Consider the following 22,481-nt stretch of genomic DNA (forward strand, 5'->3'; position numbering starts at 1 on the left):
GTTGGTCTCAGCCGCCATCATTTCTAGGGTGTGGGTCTCCTACAGAATTGTTTAAAGTGAAAAATTAAGAGATTGGCTCAAGGAAGAACAAATTTTTCGGAAGATACAGGGAAATGCTTGTTACGCGGCCTCTGACAGGCCATCTTTCAAACTTTCCTTCTTATTGGACAACTAGCAATTTTTGGCGGTTTCTCTACAGAGTACTTAGAGGGACGTCATTTTTAATATCACTGTTCGTCGTGATGGGTACCAAGGTGGAGCAGAGTTTTACTTATCATCTAGATGTGGACTGGCACGGAACAGAGTCTGACTCTTTTTCTGCCTCGATACCGGCATGCGAGGTATGCGACTTCTGCATGCATCCTTAGACAGGACTTGCGGTGCAGACATCTTCTGCAGCCGCCTGGGTAGCAGGCCATCTTCTGGTAACTCGACGTTGGTAAATTCAGGCTGCACCACGAGGCGAAACGTGAGTGACTGTGCAGGAGTTTTTAATTACACTTTCCCATTTGATGGCTTACTCATGACAGTTACTTGGGTATCCTACATGTCAGATCGATCCAACCACCATGACTGATCCGAAACTGTGTACTTGATTCACACTCAACTTAGACACCAGGTTGTTTCTTCCATTCCCCATCGTATTTGCTGCACAGTTTTTGTAAATTGCTTTAATCATACACTGTGCGAGAGCGCTAACCACTACATTTGTTAATCGTATGCTGTTTCCCCTGGGATGTGCTATACACTACTGGCCATTAAAATTGCTACACCACGAAGATGACGTGCTACAGAAGCGAAATTTAACCGACAGGAAGAAGATGCTGTGATATGCAAATGATTACCTTTTCAGAGCATTCACACAACGTGCTGACATGAGGAATGTTTCCAACCGATTTCTCATACACAAACAGCAGTTGACCGGCGTTGCCTGGTGAAACGTTGAAAGAAGGAGAAACGCATACCATCACGTTTCCGACTTTGACAAAGGTCGCATTGTAGCCTATAGCGATTGCGGTTTATCGTATCGCGACATTGCTGCTGGGGTTGGTCGAGATCCAATGACTGTTAGCAGAATGTGGAGTCGGTGGGTTCAGGAGGGTAATACGGAACGCCGTGCTGGATCCCAAAGGCCTCGTATCACTAGCAGTCGAGATCACAGGCATCTTATCCGCATGGCTGTAACGGATCGTGCAGCCAAGTCTCGATCCCTGAGTCAATAGATGGGAACGTTTGTAAGAAAACAACCATCTGCACGAACAGTTCGACGACGTTTGCAACAGCATGCACTATCAGCATGGAGACCATGGCTGCGGTTACACTTGACGCTGCATGACAGACAGGAGCGCCTGCGATGGAGTACTCAACGACGAAGCTGCGTGCACGAATGGTAAAACGTCATTTTTTCGGATGAATCCAGGTTCTGTTTACAACATCATGATGGTCGCATCCGTGTTTGGCGACATCGCGGTGAACGCACATTGGAAGCGTGTATTCGTCATCGCCATACTGGCGTATCACCCGGCATGATGGTATGGGGTGCCATTGGTTACACGTCTCGGTCACCTCTTGTTCGCACTGACGGCACTTTGAACAGTGTACGTTACACTTCAGATGTGTTACGACCCGTGGCTCTACCCTTCATTCGATCCCTGCGAAACCCTACGCTCCAGCAGGATAATGGACGACCGCATGTTGTGGGTCCTGTACGGGCCTTCCTGGATTCATAAAATGTTCGACTGCTGCCCTGGCCAGCACATTCTCCAGATCTCTCATCAACTGAAAACGTCTGGTCAATGGTGACCGAGCAACTGGCTCGTCACAATACGCCAGTCACTACTCTTGATGAACTGTGGTATCGTGTTGAAGCTGCTTGGGCAGCTGCACGTATAAACGTTATCCAAGGTCTTTTTGACTCAATGCCCAGGCGTATCAAGGCCGTTTTTACGGCCAGAGGTGGTTGTTCTGGGCACTGATTTCTCAGGATCTATGCACCCAAACTGTGTGAAAATGTAATCACATGTCAGTTCTAGTATAATATATTTGTCCAATGAATATCCACTTATCATCTGCATTACTCCTTGGTGTAGCAATTTTAATGGCCAGTAGTGTAATAAATGATGGTCTAAGCAAACTACCTGTCAGTTCCGTATATGGAGATGAATACTGCACCCGATAAGGAATAACTGGGCGGTGGTCTTCAGGATCTGATCGTGGCGCTTCCTTTTTTGTATGGAGGTGAACCCCTTTATTCCCATTATCATTTCTGACGTCAACATGGTACACGCTACTCACCGTCTATTAAGTGTATATGGAGGGTACCTTAGATTCAGATCAGAGGCTCTTTTTAGCCATAGACCAGTGACGCCTGACTTAGTGCGCGAAAATGCAGCAAGGAAGTTACATACAACAGCCAAGACCTTTGCCTCGTATGCATGCAGCACCGACTGCCAGCACTGACAGCCAACTGCCACATCACTTTTATAAAATTCGTGAGGTGGGCTACATAACATGCGGCGCAGATCAGAAATCATTCAGTACAGTGTCAGAAAATGGACTACAAGTGAAATTGACGTCGAATTCCGAGTCATATTCAACACAAATGGAGAACAACTTAAGTTCTTAGAGAGTTCTAGCAATTACACTAAGGTAACTGTCATAGGAATATTCCGATAGCATAAAGGAACTTTCAGTCTGCAACTCCCAGGAAGTAAATTACGACCACAACGCAAGAACTCGAGAAACAGCTTTGAAACTGTACCCGCCGCTGACTTTGGTTAATCTTATTTTTACGAACTTCCAGCTTACTGGTATAGCTGTGGGTCAGTAAGTTCTGTTAATCAGTAAAATGAAAAGTCAGTCCAAAGTTGCAAATTTTACTTTTCTTCTTTTCTTTCGTTTTTTCTTTTATTATTCACTCGATGACTAGTTTCGAGCAGAGACCCATTTTCAGATCTTCGTAACATAGCGAAAAATGGTATTTCCGAACATGTGGAAACCATGTCAAAATGGTGCAACGAGCAGTTATTCCTTAACCATAGCACTTCGTTCTTAGTCTTCCAGTCTTAGGTTCTTGTACATATTATAAATCGTCCATCTTTCCCTACAGCTTATCCTAATTTATCACAGAATGCTACGAATGGGCTTTGAGTTTTCTTCAGTCTTACTCCCATTATTATCAGCTGTAACGTTAGAACTCCCTCCCTGGTGCCGTTACCTTTCCTAAGGCCAAACTGCTTATTATCTAACACATCTCCAATTTTCTTTTCCATTCTTCTGTATATTATTCTTGTTAACAACTTGTTGCATGAGCTGTTAAGGTGATTGAGCGCTAATTCTCGCACTTGTCGGCTCCTGCAACCTTCAGAATTGTGTGGAAGATGTTTTTACGAAAATCATGTGGTATATCGCCACTCTCGTTCATTCCACACACCGACGTAAATAGTCGTTTTGTGCCATTTGCCCTAATGATTTTAGAAATTCCGATGAGATATTATCAATCCTTTCTGTCTTATTTGGTCTTAAGTCTTCTAAAGCTCTTTTAAATTCTGATTCTCATAAGGGATCACCTATCATTTTCTTTCGACTGTTGTTTCTTCTTGCTGTTGTTTGTTCTTCTATCACGTCATCAGATCAGTCCTCCCACTCACAGAGGCCTTTGATGTACTCTCCCCACCTATCAGCTCTCACCTCTGCATTTAAAAATGGAATTCCCATTGCACTTTTAATGTTAACGCCCTTGCCTTTAATTTTACAGAAGATTGTTTTGAGTATTGTGTGTACTCAGTCAGTCCTTTCGATAATCATTTCTGTTTGATTTCTCCACATTTGTCCTGCAGCCATTTCGCCGTTGCTTCCCTGCAGTTCCTATTTATTTCATTCCTAAGTGACTTGTATTTCTGCACCCCTGAATTTCACTGTGCATTTTTGTACCTCCTTTATTCATTTCTTCTGTTACCATCGTTTCTTTGCAGTTACCTTTCTTTTATCTGTGTGTTTTTCCAACTTCTGTGATTGCCCTTTCTGAACTTGCTATCTTGATGCACTTCTTGCTACCAGAGTCAGTTAAACTACCAGTGTACTGATTCCACTGTGTTATCGTATTTTAGCTGTTTGTGTATCGTGATTTTTGAGACATTTTTGGAGACAGCCTTGCATTAGCCTAACCGAGTGGAAACCCGCCGGAAAACCCTGACTCGCGTTACTATCCCTTAATTCTGTATGCAGATACGATCTAAGTCTGTTTCATCTCCCTATCGTCAGATTGCACTCTGCATGTTGAGTTACGAGAGTAGGTGTCAACATTTCTTCAAACTGCGATATCACTACGTCTGGAGGAAACGTAATGTAATCGGTCGAGTTTAATGTCGGTACTGTGTTAGTAATATTTCCTGCCGTTTCAATAGATTCCTAATCTACCTGTGTATCTGACTCATGATAGCGATCATAAAATATTTTAGATCTTAAACAACCTGAGAAACAACAGAATACTGTCTTCGGTTAGTTCGTCACTGCACGGGCGTAAAAAGTAAATGTTCATTTCTTTACTAGGAGGAATAAAATAATTTTGATGAGTTAAATAGCTGACGGGCTGTTTCTTTTTCTTTGAAGATCGTTAAATTAAAAACAGAGTTTAAGGCTAGTGAAGTGCTTTTACAGGGTGTTCCGAAATTCCGGTTAGAAACTTGTATGACTTGTAGAGGGAAGTGAGTAAATAATATTCTGAATTGTAACCCGTGTCCGGGAATGTACGGTTCCCGTGCTAGAACTATTAGAAAACATGTTGGTAAGGCAGCCACTTTTAAATGTAATTGTTTAGGCGTGACCCAATACGTCATTTGTTTTTCTGTTCCACTCATTAACAGCGAAAGAAATCGCTCGTGCACTCTTTGACAGGTTCTCTTCAGCGTGATGCAGTACGGGCTATTCCAGTTCGGGTGTGTGGCGGAGCACGAAAGTCACGCCTGCTGACGGTGAAGGTGCCCTTTCTTGAAGCCGTTGCGTAATTGTGGCGAAAAGGAGTCGAAGAACGATCTTGATAAAGGCGATGAACCATGAACCGCTCTTCCATTACTGTGAGCTTCCCCTTTCAGAAGGATCAAGTCACTGCACTGTGTTCTGCAAACGTGTACACAACCATGTTGCTCTTACACTGACAGACACATGCATGAGTCTCGAACCAGGTGAGAGATGTAAGATAGACGTCATATGACATCAGCTGATCCGTCGTAATTCTGCCCCCGCCCCGTTGCATACTTACCTAGTAAACCTAGTTTCAAACGGCTGCAGTTCCGGACATGCATGTCTATTCAAAATATTATGTACTCACTCCCCTCTGCAAATCCTAGAAGTCTGTAACAGGAATTTCCGAACTCCGTGCACATTGGCCTGGAGTGACGGGCGGGTATGTCAACGTGCAGATTATACAGAAAAGATGGAGTTTCCTGCTTTGCGCGTTTAGTGATAAGTACAAAAAAATAGCAATACGTTTAAGTTACTACGCCGTTGCAAGTGGGACGTCCTGGAGCAGGAGTGTTGCCGCGTATTATCTGGAGTCGTGCTGCGCGGCCCCGGGAGACCCGCAACCCGCATCGCGTCATTAGCGGGGATTTCAAGGACTCGGTTGCGTCACAAGCCTACTGCCGTTTGCGGTCAGGAAAGAGGGCATATGTCACTTCCACAACAAAAAAAAAAAAAAAAAAAAAAAAAAAAAAAAACAAGATGAGCTGTAGCCGGCGGTTTAAAATACTACAGCGCTGTAGACGGACTGCAATTGAGTTCCGCGGCAGCGCAGACATAGGATCACCGTGAGCGCGTCGAGGTACGTACTGCAGGCCACTAGCGTACATAGTGTAGGCACAAGGTACCAACTGAATGGAGCACATCGTTGCCTGCCATCGATATGTACGAATCAGATGTGTTGTATGTGAGTAGCTTGTCTTCAGAAATCGAGTACCCTGGCACATAGTTAACGACAACATTAAGTTAAAAATGTTATGGAGCCTTAACTCCTGCCTATTGTTCTCTAGTGCGAAGAGAAAATCTCGGCTGAGTTACATGTAGAGTAATACCTATCCTATAACACCCAACTAAATACTTTTATTTTCCATATTTTACTTGTCACTCTCAAAAATTGATCGCACATTATGCCTAGGAGCAGCTATAGTTTGCGATATACTTACGTCCTTGCTTATAGTTTATAATCCTGCTTAATGCTGCTAGTTTTACAAACTCAACCAGTTTCTGTAACGGCGCAAGCGACCAGCGGCATGTAAAAGGTTCGTTCACTAAATAAGCGGAAAACATGTTAAAAAGATATAAAACTTCGACAAAGTATGATTTTTTTTCTTTTTTGTGTGGTCTCCTAGAACTGTTATCTATGGCCCTGGTAAGCCAGCGGAAAAGACGTTATGAAAATATAAAACTTCGACAACGTTTATGATATTTTTCTTTTTTTGTGTAGTCTCCTAGATTTCTTATCGGTGGGCCTGGCATGCCAGCCTCACGAACGGGGTGCCGGGAATCAGTTAAAGAAGATGGCGGCATCCTCGCCGGTTTGCACCAACGTGGAGTAGCGGAGTCAGTGTGCGATTTGCAGGGGGGATGGGAGGGGGGGAATTTCCCCCCCCCTCTGCATCAGACCATCCCCTCCTCTGGCTGTAGTTTATGCATCCCAACCTGGGATGTTTATTTCCCACACACTGGAGTAAAACTTTACATATAATTTAAATTTGTGGAGCCGAACACTGAAGGTTTTTAATACAGTCTTACTATTAATACTATTAATATGTTTGCTTATTAATTTTCAAAAAGTGTTATGTAGTAGTTAAGCATTTCAAAACATTTAGAACTAAATCATCATTCACATGTTGTCATTGTTACTTTCGTCTAAGGTGCGTCATCCGTTTACTTGCGAGTTTACGAGGGAAGTAGTGTGGCAGTCATGCCGCAGCAGTCGTACCGCAGAGTTGGGTGAGCTGGGGGCTGAAAGTCCCACCCCGGGCCCTGACACAGGATGGTGACCGGCCAGGTACCTGTGCGAACATTCACCATTAGGTCACCTTTTGGCAACGGTATGGCGCGGACTAACGCTCCTGGGACGAAAGCACACTTTACTAAATCACGCACCATCGTCTGCTTCTAGTTCCTAGGATACTGTTTCGTGGACCTTCTTTAAATACTCTTCTCTTCCACCATCGTTTTCTTTTCCTTTGGTTTTCATTTCCGTTGTTAGCTGCATGTGCAAGTACCAAGTAGGCCGCCGCTGCGATACTTTATCATCCTTTATACTGCAAGACCGACACACGTGTGGCACAAATTCTGTTGCTTTGGTATAAATTAACCTGCCGCATGCAACGTACGCCGCAAGATGTTGCCTGCTGTAGCATGCTACAAGACGACGCACGCCACATTTCCGTAGCATGCCACAATGTTGCAAGACGTCGCCCCAGCGTAAACGAGGCTTTAGAGCCAGATCTGTATTGTATGGTGGATGTGATGTGCTGCGTACGAAATTGAAACCTGCAAACAGATCCAAACGTCGTGGAAAACTGTGAAGAGGTGTCATCCTGCAGCAAGATAATGCTCGCCCACATTCTGCCAAACGGACAGCCGACGCAATAAAGGAGTTGGAGATTCGAGGTGCTGGAACATCCACCATACAGTACACACCTGGCTCCAAGTGATTTTCACATGTTTGGACCCTTAACGGAAGCACTACAGGGGAGAAGATTTGAAAGTGATGAAGACGTCATTGCTGCGGTGCAAAATTGGTTACAAATGCAACCGAAAAAATTTTTTTCGGATGAAATAAAAAAAACTCGTAAAACGTCGTGAAAACTGCATTGAAGTCCAGGGAGGTTACGTAGAAAAATAACTCATGTTTCAGTTTTCTATCATCAGAATAAGTACAGCTTTTCACAAATGTGCCTTTACATTTGGATTCCCGTAGTATACCTGTATGTAGATGATTTTGTAAACAAGCTTTACCTATAATGTACTTTTAAAGATATAACAAGGGATGGCTTTTCTGATAGTGCATACGCGCGAATAGTGAGTTTCGGCCTTAACATCTACTTATAAATAAATGTTTAACCATGGGTAACGGCACGGTCCAAGCTAGTAACATATGTAATTATACTAACCCCCTAAGACATCCCCCCCCCCCCCTGGTAAAAGCACAAATCGCACATTGAGCGGAGTGCCATTACATCTCTGTTAGCTGATCGAAATTCACCGTCAGATGTCAGTGCAAAATGGTGAAAGTTGCTGTAGTCAAAACCAAGTGCACGAGGGATGTAACGAGTGTTGAAGATTCGACACGACCAGAACGCTCTGTGTAGTCACGGAGAACAACATTGCGAGAGTTTGTGAGTTGATACAGGAAAACAGGCATATTACGATTAGTGATTTTACAGTAACGATGAACATTAGTGTTCGACATATTATTCGTGACGTACTGATATTCAAGAAACTGTGGGCGAGATGAGTTCCAAAACACTTGATATGAAAAATGAAAGACGCATGGATGTGCGCAGGGTGCTTCTGCGACAGTACGAGGCGGAAGGGAAGGCACTTCCTCACCCTACTGCAACGGGAGATGAAAGTTTGGTGTGTGGCGGTTTAGCGTATCATCAACATGGGCAAATGCAGTGAATATGGATGATATGATACTCTATGGTATTCTGCGGTTTGAATTCACTCTGTTATTTATCAGTTGCATTGATTTGATTTTGTAAATGATACTGACAATATTATACACACGTATAATGCAATATTCATACAACTTCTTCCGGATACTTATTTTGTTCAAATTGCACAAGAATTCCACCTGACGAATTGTAATAATGTTGACTGTAAGTTGTGTTCATATCACTGAAATTACAGATCGTACATCAGAGCTTTTATAATTTTTGTCTTCGACGGATTTAATTATTCTTAGCAAATTGATCATGAAAAGGAACCACAGAACACCACCCGCACACAACACTGACGTATGCTAGCAGAAATATTTTTCTCCGTGATTCGTGCGTAGTTTAATTTTGGCCTCATGCATCAGCAATGAAATCGTGTTCAACAATAAATACCGTCAGCACTGTTCTTAGAAAATGCAGTCTGATTCGATTAATTTTTTTTCTTTTATAAATAGAGTTCAGTACCACCGGTGCACATTTATTTCTTACACATCGGAATATTGTTTGCAGTTTCAAGTAATTTAAATTTGCCGGTGAGATAAAAGTTAAGATGGCGGCAAACAAAAGCTAGAGGATTTCTTTTTTAATTAAGATTTTCCTTTGCTCAATAAATAATTAATCATTTAAATTGATGCCATCAAAAAATTATTAATACTGTTTTGCAAATTAGTTAAACACAAACCCTTGATATTTCGACCAAAAGTACAGACGAAGTTGCTATATAATCGCAACTAACAATGGCTGCGCTTCTAGCAGCTACGATAAAACAATTAATACAAAATTATACACTCCTGTAAATTGAAATAAGAACACCGTGAATTCATTGTCCCAGGAAGGGGAAACTTTATTGACACATTCCTGGGGTCAGATACATCACATGATCGCACTGACAGAACCACAGGCACATAGACACAGGCAACAGAGCATGCACAATGTCGGCACTAGTACAGTGTATATCCACCTTTCGCAGCAATGCAGGCTGCTATTCTCCCATGGAGACGATCGTAGAGATGCTGGATGTAGTCCTGTGGAACGGCTTGCCATGCCATTTCCACCTGGCACCTCAGTTGGACCAGCGTTCGTGCTGGACGTGCAGACCGCGTGAGACGACGCTTCATCCAGTCCCAAACATGCTCAATGGGGGACAGATCCGGAGATCTTGCTGGCCAGGGTAGTTGACTTACACCTTCTAGAGCACGTTGGGTGGCACGGGATACATGCGGACGTGCATTGTCCTGTTGGAACAGCAAGTTCCCTTGCCGGTCTAGGAATGGTAGAACGATGGGTTCGATGACGGTTTGGATGTACCGTGCACTATTCAGTGTCCCCTCGACGATCACCAGTGGTGTACGGCCAGTGTAGGAGATCGCTCCCCACACCATGATGCCGGGTGTTGGCCCTGTGTGCCTCAGTCGTATGCAGTCCTGATTGTGGCGCTCACCTGCACGGCGCCAAACACGCATACGACCATCATTGGCACCAAGGCAGAAGCGACTCTCATCGCTGAAGTCGACACGTCTCCATTCGTCCCTCCATTCACGCCTGTCGCGACACCACTGGAGGCGGGCTGCACGATGTTGGGGCGTGAGCGGAAGACGGCCTAACGGTGTGCGGGACCGTAGCCCAGCTTCATGGAGACGGTTGCGAATGGTCCTCGCCGATACCCCAGGAGCAACAGTGTCCCTAATTTGCTGGGAAGAGGCGGTGTGGTCCCCTACGGCACTGCGTAGGATCCTACGGTCTTGGCGTGCATCCGTGCGTCGCTGCGGTCCGGTCCCAGGTCGACGGGCACGTGCACCTTCCGCCGACCACTGGCGACAACATCGATGTACTGTGGAGACCTCACGCCCCACGTGTTGAGCAATTCGGCGGTACGTCCACCCGGCCTCCCGCATGCCCACTATACGCCCTCGCTCAAAGTCCGTCAACTGCACATACGGTTCACGTCCACGCTGTCGCGGAATGCTACCAGTGTTAAAGACTGCGATGGAGCTCCGTATGCCACGGCAAACTGGCTAACACTGACGGCGGCGGTGCACAAATGCTGCGCAGCTAGCGCCATTCGACGGCCTACACCGCGGTTCCTGGTGTGTCCGCTGTGCCGTGCGTGTGATCATTGCTTGTACAGCCCTCTCGCAGTGTCCGGAGCAAGTATGGTGGGTCTGACACACCGGTGTCAATGTGTTCTTTTTTCCATTTCCAGGAGTGTAATTAGAAGAGAAAGTGATTTTTCAATAATTAATTATAAATAGTTTTAACGCATTTGGTTCTATTTGTTTTTTACCAGCAAACGAACATAATAGTACAATAATTTTACGTTAAATGTTTTTCATTCAGCAGACATCAAATCGATTCGCGTCTTGCGTCGGCGACGTACATCAGAAGAAGACTACAAAAGGTACAAAACAAAAGAAAAGAATGGCATAGATTAACAAAGAATGTGAGACTAATGATGAGGAAGTCCAGGCAGCATTGCATAACTGGTTACTCACACGCCCCCACCAAGAACGCTTTGCACGTGGGATTCAGAAGCCTGTCCATCGCTGGTACAAGTGTATGAAACTTAAGGGGGATTACGTAGAAAAATCGACAAATGTTGTATTGCATTCACGTAATACAGCCTTTAATAACATTCTTTTTCTGTTGTTGTATGACTCTCGTACCAGTTTACATCCACAGCCGCGTGTGGTAGCCGCTCGGTCTTGGGCACCTTGTCACGGTTCGCGCGGCTCCCTCCGTCGGAGGTTCGAGTCCTACCTCGGGGATCGGTGTGTGTGTTGTCTTTAGCGTAATTTAGTTTGTCAGATTAAGTAGTGTGTAAGCTTAGGGACCGATGACCTCAGCAGTTTGGTCCCATAGGATCTTACCACAAATTTCCAATTTTCCAATTTTACATTCACGCAGAAAATCTTAATACTGTGCGCTTACTAAGTGTCGAAAGTCTGTTAGTGCAATGACACCTGTCATAATGTTAAAATAACAGTTCATTCATAATCAAAACAATGTTTCATTTTACGGTGTGTAACGCATTTCTAAATTAAAACATTTTCCAAGAATACGTATGGTTTCCATCGATGCTTCTGCTTTAGCTTCTCTTCTGTCATTTACTCACGTATGTCATGCTATTCACCGGGGTCTGTAGTACACAACAGGATTCCGGGCTAGAAATAGTTGCAACACAAAATTTTTAAAATCCTGCTTCATTTACTATTATCTGTTACATATATCGACATATGTGCAAAAACCGTTGTATGTTTGTGTACAATTTCCTCACATTCTAAACCACTGCGTCGACTTCAACCAAACTAGATACATCTGCCAGTTACAATCTACCTATCTCCCGTAATACCCTACTGGCCATTAAAATTGCTACACCACGAAGAAGACGTGATACAGACGCGAGATTTAACCGACAGGAAGAAGATGCTGTGATATGCAAATGATTAGCTTTTCAGAACATTCACACAAGGTTGGCGCCGGTGGCGACACCTACAACGTGCTGACATCAGGAAAGTTTCCAACCGATTTCTCATACACAAACAGCAGTTGACCGGCGTTGCCTGGTGAAACGTTGTTGTGATGCCTCGTGTAAGGAGGAGAAAAGCGTACCATCACGTTTCCGACTTTGATAAACGTCGGATTGTAGCCTATCGCGATTGCGGTTTATCGTATCACGACATTGCTGCTCGAGTTGGTCGAGATCCAATGCCTGTTAGCAGAGTATGGAATCGGTGGGTTCAGGAGGGTAATACGGAACGCCGTGCTGGATCCCAACGGCCTCGTATCACTAGCAGTCGAGATCACATGCATCTTATTCGCATGGCTGTAACGGATCGTGCAGCCACGTCTCGATCCCTGAGTTAACACATGGGGACGTTTTCAAGACAACAACCATCTGCACGAACAGTTCGACGACGTTTGCAAGAGCATGGACTATCAGCTCGGAGAACTTGGCTGCGGTTACCCTTGACGCTGCATCACAGACAAGAGCGCCTGCGATGGTGTACTCAACGACGAACCTGGGTGCGCGAATGGCAAAACGTCATTTTTTCGGATGAATCCAGACTCTGTTTAAAGCATCATGATGGTCGCATCCGTGTTTGGCGACATCGCGATGAATGCACATTGGAGGCGTGTATTCGTCATCGCCATACTGGCGTATCACCCGCATGATGGTATGGGGTGCCATTGGTTACACGTCTTGGTCCCCTCTTGTTCGCACTGGCGGCACTTTGAACAGTGGACGCTACATTTCAGATGTGTTACGACCCGTGGCTCTATCCTTCATTCGATCCCTGCGAAACCCTACATTTCAGCAGGATAATGCACGACCGCATGTTGCAGGTCCTGTACGGGCCTTTCTGAATACAGAAAATGTTCGACTGCTGTCCTGGTCAGCACATTCTCCAGATCTCTCACCAATTAGAAAACGTCTGGTCAATGGTGGCCGAGCAACTGGCTCGTCACAATACGCCAGTCATTACTCTTAATGAACTGTGGAATCGTGTTAAGCTGCATTAGCAGCTGTACCTGTACACGCCATCCAAGCTCTGTTTGACTCAATGCCCAGGCGTATCAAGGCCGTTCTTAGGGCCAGAGATGGTTGTTCTGGGTACTGATTTCTGAGGATCTTTGCACCCAAATTGCGTGAAAGTGTTACCACATGTCTGTTCTAGTATAATATACTTTTCCAATGAATACCTGTTTGCCGGCCGAAGTGGCCGTGCGGTTAAAGGCGCTGCAGTCTGGAACCGCAAAACCGCTACGGTAGCAGGTTCGAATCCTGCCTCGGGCATGGATGTTTGTGATGTCCTTAGGTTAGTTAGGTTTAACTAGTTCTAAGTTCTAGGGGACTAATGACCTCAGAAGTTGAGTCCCATAGTGCTCAGAGCCATTTGAACCATTTGAATGAATACCTGTTTATCATCTGCATTTCTTCTTGGTGTAGCAATTTTAATGGCAAGTAGTGTAGACAGGGGTCGTGAGTGAAAATTTTTCGCATCAGAAGCGTAAGTAGAGTATAGTCACCCACATTTTCTATATGCAATACTCATTATTTGTATAATGTAATTATTTCTATAAAAATACAGTTAGGATAATATACTCTTATCATCTCTATTGGCACGCATGGACATATGCGGTGAGAAGCCATCGCACGTAAAAGGATTCGAGAAGGAACAATATTAGTATCAAAATCATAGTTTTCGGAGTAAGGCGGCGCCTGAAGCAATTTCTGCCAAACTTGGCACACATATCATACGTATCTAGAAAAAAGAGAAAAATATTGTGACAGTAAGACACACTTATCAACCCTATGGTTGAGGGCGGAAAATGGGTGGAATAAAAGCACAATTAAGGAACGCCTGGAGCGATTTCTATCAAATATGCCATGTACATGACTCAGTATGTGTATAAAAATACTGTAGGAACAAGATACGCTTATTGCCCGTAGAGGTGGGGTGGCAATCAGAAGGGGTGACTTGAAAAAATGTTCAAGAACTACCTCTCGGCATTTCTTTCGTGTATTTAGTTGGCTTGGATATGTAACGGTCTCTTACTTGTGTTGCTCATTGCGTCAGCCAAGTTTCGATTATGAACGCTACAGTTTAAGCCAACACGTTTGTCTGAGTGTTTCGGTGCCAATGCTCATGCCACACGGCTGAATAACGCAAACATATTTAACTACCTCTCAGAAGTCACATATCGTAATACCGTGGAGCATCAGACACTTGCCACGAATTTTTTGAACACATCTTACCTAGACAGAACTACGTTTCCTCAGGATTCAGATAAAACAGTAGGGCGAAAGTAACTACAAATATGTATGAAAGATGTGTACAAAGTGTGTGAAACATATGCGTACGCAAGCGAAGCTACGTGAACAAGCCTTCACGATGTAAATAAGACTATCTGAAGCATCCACTTTTTTTTGTAGTACATTTCGTGACAGTACTGTGAAACGAAAATCTGCTCAGAATTTACTATTCTAGTTCTTAAAATTTTATTCATAATGTCATTCCATGTTATACACTGTCGAAAAGCCATATCTTGTAGCAAAAACTGACGTAATTTAGGTGTGACATAAAGTCATGCAGGATGCAGGCGATAATTATTGTAATAATCAGTAATCCTGCAGTCAGGCTGATTTGGTCGCAATGGTAAAAAGACATCGGGCAAGAAATGACTTTACTTCAAATATGACGCATTTCGGAATTTATCCATCATCAGATATTTACAAAAAATAAATCCAAAAATATTTATATGTAGTAATGGATAGTTTCAGCACTCCACTTTCAGTGAAATCACCTGGTGCGGACGAAGAAAACTTTTTTCCACCTTGTGGCATTACAAAACGTATAGTGAGACCAAAGATCATCAAGTAATGTGCATTTATCATGCCGTGTGTCTAATGGCTGTGAACCAACTTATTACAATAGAAATATTTTCTTTACAAATTGTAGTGACGAATTTTCAGTGATAAAGGGTTGCACCAAATATTTGTTTAAATTCAAGAGTATTACGTGGTCTAACAAATCGTCAAAAGCTACGTACAACCACAACAACTATGCCTTACGACACGCGAAGTAAAATTAAAAGACAAAATATCAATACAAACATATGCCACAAATTTAAATAAAGTTAGTAAGACAGGTGAAGGGGAATACTGTATTTTCGTTAAAAGTAGAAGAGTCCGTCTGTCATACCCAAATACGGTACCAGAAAGTATCAAATATGCGCCACTGCACTTACATCAAATAGAAGAATTTTGTGCTAACGAGTACAACCAATTTTTTAATGAAACATGGGAAATACTTCGTATAACCAAAATCAGTCGTGGGCGATTACATGTTATCTCCATACAAAACGAGGAAATATGACCTGGTTCCATATGATGTCAAACGTTAAAATAGCAGCGTCTTTGACCCTTTACAAAAACTATAAACTCAAAGTCTGAAGTACATAGTGTAATCGTATATCTCAACCCGTAAAATATAAAACACAGGCGATAGAAATTAGTGGGGGAGAGGGAGGGGGCAGTGCGAGGAAGAAGAGGAGGAAACTAGTATTTTATGAAATACAGGAAACGTTACTCGATGCCATGTACCGTCAAACTTTAAAATCATAGCGTCTCACGAACCTTTACAGAAGTTATAAACTGAAAGTATAAAGTACAAAATGTAAGCGTGCATCCCATCCATAAAGTATAAACCTGGGCAGTACAAATGAGAGGAGGGATAAAAGGAAGGGAGGAAGGGAAGAAGAGAAGAAGAACAAGGGAAGTGCATTATAAGAAAATTAAACGGAAAAAGGATCGATTATCAGAATCAAACGTTGGTACCACACAGACACACTGATAACAAATCCTGGAAAATACTAAAGAACGGTTTCCTGTGGGGGCGGAACTCTTTATTCAAGACTGCGTATTGGTTGACAGTAATATGCTTATAAATCACAATTTTTTCCAAAAAGTTTAGGTCTAAGCTTTTGGCTCTGTGTGTAAGATTGTTAGAGATTTTTCAATCGTATCTACACGATACTTCTTATGACTGAAATGACAACCCACAGCGGTAGTATTTTTATTAAGTGTTCCCTGAATCTAGTTAGTAAGTCACGCCCTGTCTGCTCAATACAAACGCAATTACAGGATCCACAAATGATTTTATACATTCGCGACTCTGTAAATTTATTCTACTTTTTGTCAACAGTCATGCAGAAAACCGTCATAAGTTTCTTGTACGTGTGGAACCCAATTTGTATATCGGCTTATTTAAACGCATTGTCAATTCGTCCACAGAAATGACCCCTATAAGATATAGATGGAAATGTAGGCGGACTCTCGGGAGGACCATGAATAGATTTTTCCTTCTATTGAAAACCGATTCACAGATGCTCTGTATAGGACTTCCAGTGTAACCATTTTTCAGACCTATTGGTGTGATTATATCAATTTTTTAAGGCATACTAAGCTTAAGTTTAGCTAACGTGATGAATACTGACAGGAAAAAAGCACGCTTATGCGTGCGCGAGCGGCAAGAGTCCTCATTAATAATTACATCAGTGGAGGATGGTTTTCTGAAAACATCTAACGAGAAACAAATATATTGGCTATTAACATTCGTGTATAAGTAGTTAAGGCTTCTGTTTGGTTCGAACTCTAAAGTGAAGCATATTGTTGAATGCAATAGACTGAACGAGCCTGCTAAGTCCTAAATCTGTTCCTCTAAGTGCCACAAAAATATTAGCAGACACTGCCATAATTCTTTGCAAAACAGAAAACAATTAAAAACTAGCATTGTGCGTAACAAATGCAACATTTCAATAGTTTACGTAATTCTTTGCAAATCGAAGAATCACCCATCGCGTCCGCCGTTTTGCATGACAGGCCCAGTTAAATGGTTGATACTGTGTAGCCCCTTTCTGACTAAAACCTGCATCATTACGGTTGTCTATGTCTCAAGTCGTAGCACATATCACCATAAATACTCGAATGAAGGGCATGTCTGCCACGTTGATGCTACACTACCCTATTATTCGCAAAGAATTTCCTTCCTAGTTAATTAATGAAATGTCAACCAAAAGGCCAGAAAGGTATCAACCCATTGCCAAGCCATCCTTTTGAAGATAAGCCTTACCATTGAAAGTGAAACAGTTAAAGGCTAGCGTTATACGCAAAAAATCCAATCAGTAGCTTCTACTGTCAGTTTCATACGCTTAAGAAGATCCAGTCAGAGTCTCTTTCTTTGGAACACTAGTTTACAAACTGGTGATACCCAGGGATGCCATTACTGTCGCATGCGAAATTTTAGTTTCTTTTAACATCGATATCTTGTAACTGTTTTTGATGGGCGATGTTTCCTCAAAGGTGAATGCAGCTTTGAGCTTAGCATTGCAAAAACTGCTAATTTTGTAAGGGGGCGGTATTTTGACTCCTTATATGATCAATTAATATAATTAATTTGGTCGATTAGATTAACTTATTTATAACATTTGTGATCGAAGCTTAGGTGAGATTATCAGTTTATTAATGGTATTGGTTGATAATGGACAGCCTCACACTAACAACTGTAGTACAGCGTGCTTTACAAAACTAATTTGTGCACTTGATTGGACGGCAATGGAGGCTGAGAAAGCTACGGACTTCGAGCAGGTCGGGGGTGAGATGGGAGTTGTTTTTCAGTGTCCAAATGGCGGAATTTTACAGCCTGCCGCAAACCTGTCCTGTGGAACGGCCCAGCGAGCATCGTCTCCAGTTATCAGGGGTGCGGGCGAAAGTTGAAAGGGTGCAGTAAAGAAAACGATCAAACGAGTATTGCCTGCAGTGTTTTCAACTGCACTGGAATGTGTCTCCTGTCGCCACACAGAGTCAACGGTTAAGAATTCTTGCTACGCAGAATGCAAAGCACTGTACTGCTGCTTTATACGGGACGCCTTTTCGGGCACATAGTGCTTTCAATTGTTCGGGAAGCTTCTAGATCACTCTTTATGAACAACTCGGGGTTGGTCAGCGGTTTCATGTCTACAAAGTGTGAGAGGAAATCAGGTTGTAACGAAGGGCGTCATTGGCTTGGTCAGGACTCCGCATTAGTGAACCAAGATTTGCTAATATCGAGGCAGAAAGTATTGTGGGATCTCTGCGGTGGGTGTCCAGCCGACACATGTTGCTCGAGAGCATATAGCTTCTTAGATACATCGCTGACAAAGCGTCCAGCCATCACTTTCAAACTTAGTCAGAGAAAGTTGTGATTGGGTCGCTTGAAATCATTTTGGTTCTCCGTGGGGCTTCAGGCATTCTGAAGTTCCCACGTACGTCCGCTCACTTGAGGCGAGTGTCTGCTCGTGGTAAGTTTGCAAACACACTGTCATGACTCATGAACGGACTTTGTAGATTAGTAACTTCGATTGTAGAAGTTTGTGGATGCAGTTCACGTCCTCTGTGTAATTATTTCACATCTGCACTTTCTCGCGTCCGTCGGCCGTCGTAATTTAATTTATTATTTACTACAGAAATTGATTGGTAATGGTGATTGTTGACGACTTACGTGGTGGGCCTTAATCAAAATGATTTCATTCAATTTTGATTTACAATTAAATGCTTTTATGAAGTTCTCTTTTTTAACAATATTAATCTTCAGTGGAAATTGTTACGCTAATGAACGTTAAGTGTCGCTGAATCTTAAAACATGAGCAAATATGTTGAACAATGGAATAAACTTTTCATATTAATTTCCTCGGCTAGTCAGTTCACTTTAAAGCAAAAAATCTTTAGTTATTAATTATAATTGCGGCCCACACATGCGCGAGACTATTTTTTTCTTACCTCCGTTAACCATTGCATTGTAGTCGGAGTCCTGGCTCTGGCTCTCGGCTGTTTTACTGAAAATAAGAATCCTGAAGCTACGTATTTTCTGCAACGTCGGGCGGCTGTAGAACAAAAATGTATATTATGTTCATAGCGGGCGAGTTTTTCGCTTCCGCTCATTTTTATAAGTTAATGTCGCCACGTAATGGCGTCGTTGGCTGCATCGGCCGCTGCGATTGTTGCACTGTAAATTACTCGAATGCAGGTTAATTCAAGGAAGTCGGACATGAAATCGGGATCACCTCTTACAAAATAAAAGTGAACAATGATATTAAATAAATATATTATCTGCTTAATTAGTACAAATATGCTTACATTTGGCAGCTCTCGCAAGATGTCCGTCTTACACGCTATCAAGACAAGAGAAGTGAAGACGACTAAAAAATTAACAAAAGAACGTATCTTGTCTCTTTAGATCATTTTGTTATATTACTTTGCCCTCGAAACTTACACAGAGAAATTATTATAATACGGATACATGAGAAAAATGTATATTATTCAATTTTTAAATGTCTCTTCTTTATAAATACTGTTTTTTAAGCCTTTTCTTATTATTTCATTGGGGACGCTATAACATCATACTTCATCTCCACGACGACTTCAGCCTTCCACAGATCGACGTGACAGACATGCTGTCCACTCCACTATTTATGATGATATATTGTTCCACGCCTAGAGAAACAGAAAACGGTAGTGATAAATGTTTTCAGTTCCGCTAGATTGTTGTGTGAGCTCTCTTCTTGTCAGCGCCAGTCAGGGTGGCGGTTTTTACTAATAAAGAGGCTAGACAGTATCAACCATTTAACTATTCCTGTCATGAAAACGGGGGACGGGATTTTTGCATAGAGGATAAGTGTTGTGTTAATTTTTAACTTAGTCGACCAGTACAGTTAACCGAACGCTGTAATTGTACAGATTCTGTTTTTCAATTCCGCTGATTTTTGAAATAAATGTCTTGATAGAAACCTACTATTCTTATCTAACTGGGATTAATCTTTGTCCCTCTGATCCCGAACAGGTCATTTACGAACATTAACCAGTTAGGATCAGTTACATAATTTTTTTTCTTATGTTGTGTGAGGATTGACAACTATATCGGGGTTTGTCAGATCGCCATATATTAAAATCGTGATACACTCCCAATGTCATAAATTCATAATTTGGATCTTGGAGTCCATCTATGATTGGACACATTAATAAATAACTTTTATGGAGCTTTATTTGTGACTGAAGCACTAGTAGTTTTGGATTCATACGGATCTGTTTGCATATTCGAGCACAAAAAGAAAGCTGGAGAAATCCCACATTTCTTCAACTCGATACGAAATTAAGGAAGAGCGTTCCTTATAGCTTCCACTGTGTAGTTAGAATTCAAGGGTTTGTTTCAGATACATCTTGAAACGCCAAATTTCCGAGTACATGTAGTATAATTTAGCGTCAGGTGATTTCGATTGAAGTGGAGTTCTATAGCTGTCCATTACTATGTTTCGTAAAATATTTTTGTATCTGATTTTTTGTAGCTTTCTGATGATGGATATATTCCGAAAGTCAATAAAGTCATTCCTTGCCTTTTGTTTGACTTTTACTGTTGCGTCTCAGTCGGCCTGAATGCAGAGCACTTTGCCAAATTTATATTATTTTATGCCTAGTTGGGTAATTAGGGAGGGAAAGTTATAATACACCTTCAAAGAAAATGATGGTTAGTCGTTTATGAACTAATTCCATTAAAAATCGTTTATTGAGTGGTGTCATTCCATTATACGCAAAGCTTAAATTTCATTCTCTGGCGTTAAGAGCAGATAGCGTCAAGATAAAGACCGCCTCTCCTCCACTTTCCGCCCAATGATTTGCTATGAAATTTCCTTTCACCACCAGAATTCTAAACTTTTCTCTATGACTGGAGCGCCACCGCACGCGGGTGAGCTAGCGACATCGGCTACAGAGACTGCAACGGACCTGCAAACGTATAACTTAGTTCCCTGTCTGATGTTTTACTGTGATCTCTTGACATGATAGACACGATAATTTCTCGTTCTTCTCTCACAGACTGCAGTTCTTGTAACAATCTTCCTCTGTGCAGATAAACATAAAGATGGCCGATGGAGAAACTAACGTCGCGCTGCAGACGATATCGCAAGCAAACTCCTTATTTACATTCGACCTCTACAAGGTAAGTTTTTGTGACATAAAAAGGTGTTCCGCGACATATCCAAAGTAAAATATTCTGTGTAATTCATGAGGAAATAAATTAATAAAAAGTTGTCATTCTAATTTATCGTTACTGAACATCAACTGATGGAATGTCTCCTCTATACTTTTCCATGAATTATGTTCCTGTCTCCATGTTCTCTAATATCATCCACTCATCTTCAGTTAGGCTATGCCTTGGTTCTTTTCTTATCTGTCAGCATAAACCATTAACCTGGCTTCAGGCCCTGCCAACACCACTTCACTCCCGTTAGTCGTAATAACGTCTTCCAGTCGTGTCTGCGCCTTGACCCACTTGGTTATTTTCTCAAGTAGTTCTCAACAGGCACCGAGTGAGGATGAACAGTGGTTGCCACATTCGACTCACATATGGTATAAACCCCGTTTTAAATCCCCGTCCGAAACCCCAGATTTAGGTTTACCGTAATTTCCCCAAATCACTTAAGGTAAATGCCGGAATGGTTCCTTTGAAAGGTCCCGGCCGATTCCCTTCCCATCCTTCCTCCATCTGAGCTTGGGCTTCATCTTTAATGACTTACTTGTCGTCGGGTACAATCTCCCTTCCTCCTCTCTTTCTCAACATGTATTTATCCATTACTATTTGAGTAAACCTCAGTTTGCGAATGCTTTTCACACTAACAGTCCATGTCGAAATGCCTTACGTCAGAACTGCAAGTACAGTTTTCACATGCATCAGAAACACAGTTTTGAATACGCACTTTAACATGCACTTTAACTTTCACTATATTCCTTTTATTTTGCTGCCCATCCAACATTCCTCCGTCACCACAAAACAATTCTCCACAATTGTCTCCAGAACACCATCTTTAATTTCCCCCATTTCCTTTTCATTAAATAGGTTATACTTGATTCTGTTTTTCGTATCATTGATTTTCAGGGATATTTTCAAACACGCTGTGTTTAAATCCTCTGCTGATCATTAAAAATTATGTACGAGTTTCAAAATGGGAAATGGTACAATTTCATGACCAAAATTAGGGTGCTTATTGATAATCAGGGATCTGCAAACTGCATTGGGGGAATGTTGAGATTGGTTTTTGAGACTTAAAATCTCCTTGCGAAACTCCGTTCCGGATTTCCAGTTGATAGGAAGTTTAATTGAACCAAATAAAACTATATGGTTCCAGAGACCTTTTCATGTCTCAAACATCTACGATGTTGACTGAAGTGACAAAAGTCATGGGATACCCCTTAATATC

At 42.3% G+C, this 22,481-nt stretch overlaps 1 protein-coding gene across 1 annotated transcript in view; it reads left to right on the plus strand.

The window, feature by feature from the left end:
• The first annotated feature begins 5,752 nt into the window (after nt 1-5,752).
• LOC124775159 (serpin B6-like) overlaps nt 5,753-22,481 on the plus strand; it is a 68,672-nt gene continuing 51,943 nt past the window's right edge. Inside the window, exons 1-2 of the mRNA XM_047249999.1 lie at nt 5,753-5,821; nt 21,134-21,223. Of these exons, the coding sequence (XP_047105955.1) occupies nt 21,146-21,223 (78 nt within the window). The 5' untranslated portion in view covers nt 5,753-5,821; nt 21,134-21,145. The remainder of the gene's footprint in view (nt 5,822-21,133; nt 21,224-22,481) is intronic.

This window comes from Schistocerca piceifrons, chromosome 2 (assembly GCF_021461385.2).
Source record: "Schistocerca piceifrons isolate TAMUIC-IGC-003096 chromosome 2, iqSchPice1.1, whole genome shotgun sequence".
In the NCBI taxonomy this organism is placed as follows: Eukaryota; Metazoa; Arthropoda; class Insecta; order Orthoptera; family Acrididae; genus Schistocerca; species Schistocerca piceifrons.